This window comes from Neoarius graeffei, chromosome 18 (genome assembly GCF_027579695.1).
Source record: "Neoarius graeffei isolate fNeoGra1 chromosome 18, fNeoGra1.pri, whole genome shotgun sequence".
Taxonomy (NCBI): Eukaryota; Metazoa; Chordata; class Actinopteri; order Siluriformes; family Ariidae; genus Neoarius; species Neoarius graeffei.
In genome coordinates this window covers 67,136,113-67,148,734 of record NC_083586.1, presented here as the reverse complement: position 1 = coordinate 67,148,734, position 12,622 = coordinate 67,136,113, and the positions used below count along the sequence as shown (strand labels likewise).

General features: G+C 43.2%; 1 protein-coding gene across 1 annotated transcript; it reads right to left on the bottom strand.

The window, feature by feature from the left end:
- Positions 1–3,648: 3,648 nt before the first annotated feature.
- Positions 3,649–10,519, bottom strand: LOC132865839 (microfibril-associated glycoprotein 4-like). The gene is made up of 3 exons (XM_060898333.1): positions 10,381–10,519; positions 4,047–4,211; positions 3,649–3,917 (listed from the first exon to the last, which is right to left on the bottom strand). The coding sequence occupies exons 1-3, from the start codon at positions 10,517–10,519 to the stop codon at positions 3,649–3,651; spliced, it is 573 nt and encodes a 190-aa protein (XP_060754316.1).
- Positions 10,520–12,622: the final 2,103 nt, after the last annotated feature.

The window sequence follows — 12,622 nt, the reverse complement described above, 5'->3', positions numbered from 1 at the left end:
ATATCACAGAGCTGTTCATTATTTTTTTTTCTTGTAGTGTTCGATGGTCTGTAGAAATTCACACTGCTATCCATCCTCCTCTGAAACACCTGGTAGAAAGGGAACATTCAACACTTTAGTGGAACCAAAAGCAACAGTCCATATTAAGTGTGACAAGGCAATGAACTTTTCCCCTCTCCACCAGCAGAGGTCGCACTGTCTAACATTCTACCACAACCTCTGACACTTGTGCCTTGTACAGGTCACTTCCTATTTTATCAGTATCCAAGCAGTTCATGGATATTCAGCCATTGCAAAACCTTGGTGATCTCATGTTGTGTAATTTCTGAGCTGTTTAATTTGTTTGTCTAGATGACCCTCATCTAGTTCCCTGGTGTTGAGTTTGGGATTTTTCTTTGGCTTTGACTTCTCTACTGGCTGTTGTTTTGGCTCACACTTGCCACATGAACATTTAACACTGGATTCCAAATTTAACATCTATTGTGTGATTATTTATTAATCTTCTGCACATGGATCCTCATCCATTAGCTTCTCATTACATTAAGATTGTCTAAAGGCCCCATTTAGAAAACAGTACTTTCAGCCTGAGTTTAATTTAAATAAAAATGATTGTACTATTTTACATATTTATTTGAAAATGTATTTCAGAAAAGCAAGTTAAATGAGGGTAGAACTGTGGTGTAGTGGTTAGCACTGTCACCTCACAGCAAGAAGGTCCTGGGTTCAAGCCCAGTGGCTGATGGGGGCCTTTCTGTGCGGAGTTTGCATGTTCTTCACGTGTCTGTGTGAGTTTCCTCCAGGTGCTCCAGTTTCCCCCACAGTCCAAAGACATGCAGGTTAGGTTAACTGGTGACTCTAAATTGACCGTAGTAGGTGTGAGTGTGAATGGTTGTGTGTCTCTATGTGTCAGCCCTGCGATGATCTGGCAACTTGTCCAGGGTGAACCCCGCCTCTCACCCACAGTCAGTTGGGATAGGCTCCAGCTCGCCTGTGACCCTGTACAGGATAAGCAGCTACAGATAATGGATGGGTGGGAGTTAAATGAGGTCGTTCTTCAAAAGCAGAGTTACGTTCTGACGTACTGTCCAATTCCCATCGTCTATTTGGCTTCCCCAGCAGCCCATGTCACAATACACCTGTACAGGTGTTTCCCCTGCAGGGTAAATTGCGTACACTTCACTGACTGTGTGACCATTAGCATAGACATCAGCACAGTCTCTCGGAAACAGTTCCTGAGAAAAAGGAGTACTCCCAACCAGCAGGGGGTGCAGTAGAGCCCAAAACATAGAAAATACAATGACCTGGCCAAAAGACAAACAAACAAAGTGGTCTACAGCATGATGTTTAATGTGTTTTATGATTTTGGTGTTTTGGAGGAATAAAATTTGCAAAATGGCTTCCAAATGAAGCTCAGTTGATCCAGCAAAGGGTGATCACCCGTATTATAGAAAACATTTAATAAACAGTTGGTATGTACAGCAAACCAAAATAAACTTAGTGTGCAAACACATATGTGATAAGAAAGGTACAATTACACTGTAACTTCCAGCCATTTTAATTTCCTTCAGCAGTTCATGTAAATAACAGCTTGATTTTGATGCAGAGATTGAACTGCTGTCCCTAAGAAGATTTAATTCAACATCTCATCTCATCTCATTATCTCTAGCCGCTTTATCCTTCTACAGGGTCGCAGGCAAGCTGGAGCCTATCCCAGCTGACTACGGGCGAAAGGCGGGGTACACCCTGGACAAGTCGCCAGGTCATCACGGGGCTGACACATAGACACAGACAACCATTCACACTCACATTCACACCTACGCTCAATTTAGAGTCACCAGTTAACCTAACCTGCATGTCTTTGGACTGTGGGGGAAACCGGAGCACCCGGAGGAAACCCACGCGGACACGGGGAGAACATGCAAACTCCACACAGAAAGGCCCTCGCCGGCCACGGGGCTCGAACCCAGACCTTTTTGCTGTGAGGCGACAGCGCTAACCACTACACCACCGTGCCGCCCTTAATTCAACATAATTGTATAAATAAATTCATACTCATTTGTAACATATAAAATCCTATATTTTTGCTTCGAGATGTGTTGTAATGTTTTGTTCTCCTATACAAAATCATGGCATTTGACAAACAATTCAGGCTTTACAGTATGCATGCCTATGAACAGTACACAGAATTGATTAACATAATCATCTTCTTGACCACACAGATCAAGAGCAATGTGTTTGGATCTTGTAAATTAAAATTAAAAGTCCTACCTGTTCTGCTTCTTGCATCCTATCTGGCATGTTCATACTCCCACACTTATAAACCTTGTTGGGCTTCCAAACCCACCCTAATTATTCAATTTCTGGAAAATTTCTGAAGTTATCTCCTGGATCTTGGGCCAAAGTCTCTTGGACATGACGGTTCATATACAGTCTTGGATTTGTTTTCACTTTGGATCATGAAAGACCTATTGTTTCATAAACACACCCACATAATTATTGTGTATTACCTGATAACTGTATCAATTATTGTGATACTTTAAACAGTTAAACATTACAAAACTTCCTTACAGTAAACCCAACTACCCCCAACCCCCCCATATGAAACCATGGCAGTATGAACTCTGTACCCTGACATGCAAAGCTCATTGAATGTCAGCATTTACAGTATCTAGATCAGGGGTGTTCAAATTGATCCATAAAGGGCCGTGTGGCTGCAGGTTTTCATTCCAGCCATGCAGCAGCACCCTGATTTGGCTTATTCAATCAACTGACACACCCACCCTTTAATCAAGGGTGGGTGTGGCTGCAAGAATTTGACTGTGTGAAGACAGTTCAGTTGATTGAATGAGCCAAGTCAGGTGTGCTGCTGCATGGCTGGAATGAAAACCTGCAGCCACACGGCCCTTTATGGATCAATTTGAACACCCCTGATCTAGATGGTGTGACCAATCACATCGTCTCCTGCTATAGGGTATTTATGTGACATCACCATACACAGAATGTCTCACTTACTGGGTAGGAATGTTAGCATTCAGCTTGAATGCTGCAGAAACCCAAAACTATAAACTGTAATTAGGCTGCAGGGGGACACCAAACAGCTGCTCAGACAACTTAAATGCAACATTTTAATCAATTTTAAGCAACTCCTCCATATTAATTGGCAGCATTGAACTGTAATGATTATGGAGTCACTTTCGCTGTTGTCATGGTAACAGTTTCAGTCATCTCTTTCAGTTTAAGTTAGTACTGTGGTCACTGTCCCTGTTTGAGCCTGCTGTTTGGAAAAAAAAAACAGCTTCATTTCATTGTTTGACTTCTGCTTAAAATTTCATATTTACATGTTTGAAGACGAATATCAACACCAGAATGTTGAAGATTGTGTGTTTTTATTTTTGTTTTTTTGTTTTTAACTGTGAAACAAATGTTGATTGAAACCCATTTCTTTGGTTTCTTGAAACCCTTATCCTCTGTCTAAATATCTCACATCACTTAATATGGGAAAAGAGGTTGGGATCAAGAAATGTCATTTACATTTATATTACATGGTTGATGCTCATTTTCAGTGTTTTTTTACTGGAGTACTTTCTTTTCTGTGGTTGTGGCTCAACCACTTCCACCATCAACAACAATGATGTTATAAAGAGAAATTCATGATTGTGCAACAGACACGGGTCTGATCTTCATAGAGATGTACTTGAGACCATAATCATAGCCTTTCCAATGTTGCCACACATTTCCAATGGCATAATAGGTGCCGTCACGTCCCCACAGGTATATTCCATTAGGGTTAGCATGGTGGCACTGACTGTACCAAAATCCCCCAAGGTAGGATTTAGCACAGTTTCCACTTGCATGTGAATCCTGGTCTTTATCAAAGGTGGTGAATTTCTGTCCATTGTTAGTTGCCAGAGAATCCCCTGCAGATAACAAATGCGGTCACTACACACTCTGTGGATTATGTGTACGTTATTTTCCTTGTCATTGCACTTCAGTGTTCATCCTCCTTGGTGTTTGTAGTTGTCTACACATCTCTGACTCTCCCTTACCTGCACCTCCATTGATGAAATTACTAATATGGAGTTTATAGCCATCAGTTTCAGATTCCATTGAGAAAGAATACTGGGCGTAAACTGTCACTCCATCAAAGTCCTGCAGGTCCACTTTCAGCTCGTATTTCCTCTTGCGTGTGAGTTGGTAGAGATCTTCTAATCCTGGTGGTAAAAAGTGGAATATCATATGCTGAAAGATATTCATGAAAAATTAGGTTCAAGTGCAAAAGGCAGTGGCCATTTGTGGTACACAAATGTGTTACTCAGTGTGACCACATGGGGGAAGCATTGAGTTTAAGTGTTTGGCAATTTCAATATAAAACAACATTAAATATAAACATTAACCTGGTGATTTGCATCTCAAACAGTTGATGTTACTTAGTGATTTAGAAAATGGTCTTTTTTTAAATGAAAAAAAAAACATAATAGTCACATTGTTGTATCTGTGCTAAAAACATATAAATCAAGTGTTGCCAGGCAAAACAAACATCGCCCGGCAGCACTTATTTTATACCTCTGTGTTGATAATGGTAATACAGTGGTGCTTGAAAGTTTGTGAACCCTTTAGAATTTTCTATATTTCTGCATATATGACCTATATGACCTAAAACATCATCAGATTTTCACACAAGTTCTAAAAGTAGATAAAGAGAACCCAGTTAAACAAATGAGGCAAAAATATTATACGTGGTCATTTATTTATTGAGGAAAATGATCCAGTATTACATATCTGTGAGTGGCAAAAGTATGTGAACCTTTGCTTTCAGTATCTGGTGTGACCCCCTTATGCAGCAATAACTGCAACTAAACATTTCCGGTAACTGTTGATCAGTCCTGCACACCGGCTTGGAGGAATTTTAGCCCATTCTTCCATACAGAACAGCTTCAACTCTGGGATGTTGGTGGGTTTCTCACATGAACTTCTCGCTTCAGGTCTTTCCACAACATTTCAATTGGATTAAGGTCAGGACTTTGACTTGGCCATTCCAAAACATTAACTTTATTCTTCTTTAACCATTCTTTGGTAGAACGACTTGTGTGCTTAGGGTCGTTGTCTTGCTGCATGACCCACCTTCTCTCGAGATTCAGTTCATGGACAGATGTCCTGACATTTTCCTTTAGAATTCTCTGCTATAATTCAGAATTCATTGTTCCATCAATAATAGCAAGCCATCCTGACCCAGATGCAGCAAAACAGGCCCAAACCATGGCACGACCACCACAGATGGGATAAGATTCTTATGCTGGAATGCAGTCTTTTCCTTTCTCCAAACATAACGCTTCTCATTTAAACCAAAAAGTTCTATTTTGGTCTCATCCATCCACAAAACATTTTGCCAATAGCCTTCTGGCTTGTCCACGTGATCTTTCACAAATTGCAGACAAGCAGCAATGTTCGTTTTGGAGAGCAGTGGCTTTCTCCTTGCAACCCTGCCATGCATACCATTGTTGTTCAGTGTTCTCCTGATGGTGGACTCATGTACATTAACATTAGCCAATGTGAGAGAGGCCTTCAGTTGCTTAGAAGTTATCCTGGGGTCCTCTGTGACCTCGCCAACTGTTACACGCCTTGCTCTTGGAGTGATCTTTGTTGGTCAACCACTCCTGGGGAGGGTAAAAATGGTCTTGAATTTCCTCCATTTGTACACAATCTGTCTGACTGTGGATTGGTGGAGTCCAAACTATTTTGAGATGGTTTTGTAACCTTTTCCAGCCTGATGAGCATCAACAACGGTTTTTCTGAGGTCCTCAGAAATCTCCTTTGTTCGTGCCAAGATACACTTCCACAAACATGCGTTGTGAAGACCCGACTTCGATAGATCCCTGTTCTTTAAATAAAACAGGGTGCCCACTCACACCTGATTATCATCCCATTGATTGAAAACACCTGACTTTAATTTCACCTTCAAATTAACTGCTAAGATTCACATACTTTTGCCACTCACAGATATGTAATATTGGATCATTTTCCTCAATAAATAAAGGACCAAGTATAATATTTTTGTTGCATTTGTTTAACTGGGTTCTCTTTATCTACTTTTAGAACTTTTGTGAAAATTTGATGATGTTTTTGGTCATATTTATGCAGAAATATAGAGCTATCATGAACCATTTTAAAGTTATAGCCCTTTGAAAACCCATGACCTTCAGTTTGACCTTTCAGGGTCACTCAAAGTCAAAGATCATGTTGGCAAATGAAAGGCCTATATGGTCATAACATGATCATTATATCTCTTTATCGGCAACCGTTTTTGAGTTATAATGGAAAATGTTATTTTGACCAAAAGGTTGACCTTTCTGGTGACCTTGACCTTCACCTTGACCTGATTACCCCCATAATTTAAACAGGCAATCTATGGACCATTGCCCACCTACCCTGAAAATTTGAAGTCAATCGGTGCAACTGTCTTGACCCTAAATTGTTAACAGACAGACACACACATAAACAAACCGCACTGATTACAATACTTCACCTCACATACTCCATCACAGGTGAGGTAAACACTCAATAAAGTGTGTTACTCAGTGTGGCCACATGGGGAAGCATTGAGCTTAAGTGTTTGGCATTTTCAATAAAAACAATATTCAATACTAGAAAAGCACTTGGAGAGCACAGAACTCCACCAAGAATCCTTTAAAAAAATCCGGGATCCAGAAGGTGATCCAGATCACCGCCAAAATTTAATGGATTGTTACTTGTGCCCAGTTACACCTCTGGAAAAAAATTCAGAGCAATCCATTCATTACTTTTTCCATAATGTTGCTAAAAGACAAACCAACAAACAAACCAACGCTACCGAAAACATACCCTCCTTGGCGGAGGTAATAAACATTAACCTGGTGTTTTGCATCTCAAACAGTTGATGTTAATTAGTGATTAGTGATAGAAATGAGTCATATTTTTAAAAAATGAAAAAAAACATAATAGTCACATTGTTGTATCTCTGCTAAAAATGTATATAAAGTAACAGTATTTATATGAAATGGACGACTTTTCACTGACTCTTAAAGCAGGTATCAAAAAAGACAAAACTAGTCATAGACCTGTATTTAACAAAACTTCAATGAAACACTGTCAAAAACCAATCAGAGATTAGAGAGGCTTTGCGCCGTCACATGATCCTCCATAGCAACATTAACTACACCGCCATGACAGGAAGCAGATTAAACAAAATGGCCACAAGAGAGAGAACACATGCCTTCTCTACCAAAATATCAGGATTGAACAGCATAAAACTTCAGGAAAAAAAACCTAGACTTCATCAGTAATATCAATCCCTACAATGTCATGAATCCCCCCCCCCCCCCCCCCAGAATTGATGGAAATCTGGCCAGATGTGGAATTCCCCGAAAAAGTGACCCACTTGAAACTCTGTGAGCCTTTACACAAAAGATCAAATCGAGCCTAGAAGCTTACTGTTTTTTGTTTTTTTTTTTGTGGCTGGCTGGGTAAGATGTGTTTTTGTAGGTAAAGCAACAGAATATGTGAAGATTCTAATTGGAAGGTTGGGATTTCTGAGGGATCCATCCATCCATCCATCTTCTACCACTTATCTGTATCCGGGTCATGGGGGTTGCAGCCTAAGCAGAGCAGCCCAGACTTCCCTCTCCCTGGCCACCTCCACCAGCTCTTCCGGGGGAATACTGAGGCATTCCCAGTCCAGCTGAGAGATGTAATCTCTCCAGTATATCCTGGGTCTGCCCCAGGGTCTCCTCCCAGTGGGGCATGCCCAGAGAGCCTCCCTTGGGAGACATCCAGGGGGCATCCTAACAAGGTGCCCGAACCACCTCAACTGACTCCTTTCGATGTGGAGGAGCAGTGGTTCTAATTTGAGTCTCTCCCAAATGACCAAGCTGTCTCTAAGGGAGAGCCCAGCCACCCTGCAAAGAAAACTCATTTCTACCACTTGGATCCACGATCTTTCGATCACTACCCATAGCTTGTGACCATATGTGAGCTGTGTCATATTCAGAAGTTCGGCGATGACACAGCCATCATTGGGTGTATCAATGATGACAGAGTGGAGGAGTATATGAGCCTGGTGAGGGACTTTGCTGTGTGGTGCAACAGGAACCATCTGCAGCTCAACACCTTGAAGACCAAGGAGCTGGTCATTGACTTTGGGAGGTCCAGACCAAGGTCACGACCAGTTCTGATCGAGGGAGTCGAGGTGGAGGCTGTGGATTCCTAAAAGTACCTCAGGCTGTGGCTGAACAGCAAGCTGGACTGGACTTGCAACACCAACCACTTATACAGGAAGGGAAAGAGCAGGCTATACTGCCTGAGGAGGCTGCGGTCCTTTAACATCTGCAGGAAACTCCTGTGGATGTTCTATCAGTCTGTGGTCACCAGTGTCCTGTTTTACACTGTGGTGTGCTGGGGGGGCAGCACATCCAAGAAGGACACATCCAGGCTGGACAAACTGATCAGGCGGGCCGGCTTTGTGGTTTGCATGAAGCTGGACTCTCTGGTGATGGTGGCAGAGAAGAGGACTATGGAAAAGCTATTGAACATCAAGAATGATGCCAGTCACCCTCTGCACACCATCATCAGCAACCAGAGGAGCCTGTTCAGTGACACAATGCTCCTTCCCAAGTGCAGGACGAACAGACTTTAAAACTCCTTTGTCCCTTATGCCATCAGACTGTACAACTTCTCTCTGGGAGGGAGGAGGGGTGACAGGAGGACAGAGGACGGGAAAGAGCAGTAGCCTAGTCTAACAATAAGCAATACCGGACAATGAGCAATATAATGTGCAATATTAAGTGCAATATCTCTACTGCTGCCCCCTTTTCCTTTTTTCCCTCCTTCCCCCTTCCTCTCTTCCCCATATCTTATTCATTTTATATTTGTATATGTAAATACTTAATTTAATTTTATTTATCTAGAAGTTTTTTTCTCTATTTTCTATTCTCTGTTTATCCTGGAATGATGTTGCTGGAATCTTAATTTCCCTGAGGGAACCCTCCCAAAGGGATCAATAAAGTTCTATCTTATCTCTAATCTAGGTGAGAGTGGGAACATAGATGGACCAGTAAATTGAGAGCTTTGCCTTTTGGCTCAGCTCTCTCTTTATCACAACAGATTGGTTTAGCATCCGCATCACTGTTGACGCTGCCCCGATCCGTCTGTCCAACTCCCGCTCCCCCTTACCCTCACTTGTGAACAAAACCCTGAGATACTTAAACTCCTCCACTTGAAGTAGCAACTCCCCCTGACCTGGTGTAGGCACTCCACCCATTTCCGGCTAAGCACCATGGCCACGGACTTGGAGGTGCTCATCCTCATCCCAGCCGCTTTGCACTCGGCTGCAAACCATCCCAGTGCATGCTGTAAGTCACAGATTGATGAAGCCAACAGGACTACATCATCTGCAAAAAACAGAGATGTGATCCTGCTGCCACCAAACCAGACACCCTCTGCCCCTTGGCTGTGCCCAGAAATTCTATCCATAAAAGTTATGAACAGAGCCGGTAACAGAGGGCACCCCTGGCGGAATCCAACATGCACCAGGAACAAGTCTGACTTACTGACGGCAATGCAAACCAAACTCCTTCTCCAGTCATAGAGGGTCTGAATAGCCCACAGTAGTGGGCCCTGAACCCCATACTCCCTAAGCACCTCCTCACAGGGCACCATGAGGGACATGGTTGTAAGCCTTCTCCAGGACCACAAAACACATGTAGACTGGTTGGGTAAACTCCCATGCACACTCCAGTACCTTTGCAAGGGTAAAGAGCTGGTCCAGTGTTCCACGACCAGGATGAAAACCGCATTGTTCCTCCTGAAGCCAAAGTTCAACTATCGACCGGACTCTCCTCTCCAGCACCCCAGCATAGGCTTTCCCAGGGAGGCTGAGAAGTGTGAGCCCCCTATAGTTGGAACACACTCTCCGGTCCCCCTTTTTAAAAAGGGGGTCCACCACCCCAGTCTGCCAATCCAGAGGCACTGGCCCCGACCTCCACGCAATGTTGAAGAGGCATGACAGCCAAGACAGCCCAACAACATCCAGTGCCTTCAGGAAATCAGGATGAATCTCATCCACCCCCGGAGCCCGGCCACCAACGAGCTTTTTATCTACCTCGGCAACCTCAGCCCCTGTGATGGGCGAGTTCTCCCAAGCACCCTCAGACTCTGTGTCCTTCTCAGATAACATGAAGGTGGGATTGAGGAGATCCTCAAAGTATTCCTTCCACCATTGGATGATGTCCCCAGTTGAGGTCAACAGCACTCCATCCTCACTATAAACAGTGGGGACAGAGCACTGTTTTCCCTTCCTGAGCCACCAGATGGTTTGCCAGAATGTCTTCGAGGTCAACAAAAAGTCACTTTCCATCACCTCATTGAACTCCTCCCACACCCGAGTTTTTGCTTCAGTGACCACCAGAGCCGCATTCTGCTTGGCCCGTCTGTATCTGACAGCTGCCTCTGGAGACCCACAGGCTAACCATGCCAGATAGGACTCCATTTTCAGCTTGACTGCTCCCCTCACTATAGGTGTCCACCACCGGGTTCTGGGATTACTGCCATGACAGGCACCAACAACCTTGCAGCTGCAGCTCTGCACAGCTGCCTCAGCAATGGAGGTGCAGAACATGGTCCACTCGGACTCAATGTCCCCATCCTCCCCCGGTATGCAGTTGAAGCTCTGCCGGATGTGGCAGTTGAAGATCCGACAGATGGAAGCCTCTGCCAGATATTCCCAGCATACCCTCACTACTCGTTTGGGCCTGCCAGGTCTGTCCAGCCTCCTCCCCCACCATCTAATCCAGCTTGCCACCAGGCAGTGATCAGTTGACAGCTCTGGCCCTCTTTTCACCCGAGTGTCCAAGACATACGGATGTAGATCAGATGAAACGAATACAAAGTCCATCATTGATCTACGGGTTAGGGTGTGCTTGTGCCACATGCACTTATGGACACCTTTATGCTCAAACATGGTGTTTATTATGGCAAAACCGTGCATAGCACAGAAGTCCAACTACTGAACACCACTCGGGTTTAGATCAGGCAGGCCAATCCTCCTAATCACACCCCTCCAGATCTCACTGTCATTGCCCATGTGAGCATTGAATTCTCTCAGTAAAACAATGGAGTCTCCTCGTGGTGCACTGTCTAGCATCCCACTCAAGGACTCCATGAAGGCTGGGTACTCTGAACTACCATTTGGCGCATCAGCACAAATGACAGTCAGAGACTGTTCCCTACTGATCCATTTGATACATTTTTATTAGACCATATATTCTTACTGGTATCTAAGCATATACAGCCACATATTCCTCACTTAAAAATATGTAGCACATGTGTGATGTATTCCCAAACATTGGTGTAAATTTTCAAATAGTTTTCAACTAACAGGGTTACAGTTTGATCATGGATTAGCTCCACAAAACATTACTGATCTGCTAATTCCATACTCTGCTCCCAGGCCACTTAGGTCATCAGCACAACATCTTCTCACAGTCCCCAATACATGCCTTAAAACCAAAGGCGACCAGGCCTTTTCTGTTGTTGCCCCCAGGCTCTGGAATAATCTCCCATCCCATATTAAGTCCTGTACCACCATTTGACAATTTTAAATCAAATTTAAAGACCCATCTTTTTTCTCTTGCTTTTAGTTCAGTTTGAGGTTGGCCCCATGGTTTTTGTCAAGTCCACTCTTAATTTATTTTATTTTTTTCGTGGTCCAAATCCTGTGCTCTGATTGGCTGGCAAGCGGGTCCGTATCCTACCATACGGACCCCAGTTACGGACCCCGGTTATGGACTTCTGGCGACTCACTTGTTCACAACAACAATAAACATAGTAGCATTTTTTGTCAACATTTATCTTTTTTTAATAAGATTTATTTATGGGTCATTCCATGTCAATTCACATGATTCCCTAGATGTTCCCCAGGTGACCCTCTTCGATTTGCCTGATATTTGACACACAGGTACCTTTTGATGCCAATACAAAGAATCCCAAGTTTTAGCATCCTATGTCTAACGGTTTTGGAGATGAGGCCCTCCAAAGTGTGGGTGCCATGCCCACTTTTCAAGTCTGTGAATTGCATACAGAATTTACAAGCATATTTGGACACCTCTAGTTTTAGATTGAAAGAAGATACAGGCCTAAAAATCGCCATGTCCCCTCAGCATGACCTTGTCTATCAGATGGTGTACTTAAGAATAGCATAGCTTGACTATTTCTGCATATATTAAGCCTTGAAAACTGTAAGTGTGAAAAGGGTGATGAAGAGTCTTGACATTTTGGGGTTCCAGATCTTGGAAACTATGAATGCTGTGGGAGGTATCATTGATTTTCCATCACATTTGGTAACTGTACAGTGTATTCCAAAAAGTGTGCGGACACTCAGACCTTAAATGACAGAATAGGAGGTACACAAAAATGGCTTTGGGAGGAAAATGACCCTACGGTACCCCCTACTTCATGCTCCAATTTAACCATGTGGGCACTTGATGAGTGGAATGCCCTTTTAACCCCATGCACAGTAACACTGTATCAAACATTCAAGCTTTGAAGAACTTTGTTTTTCAGAGTTCTTCATACTAATTTAGGCCTTCAAAAT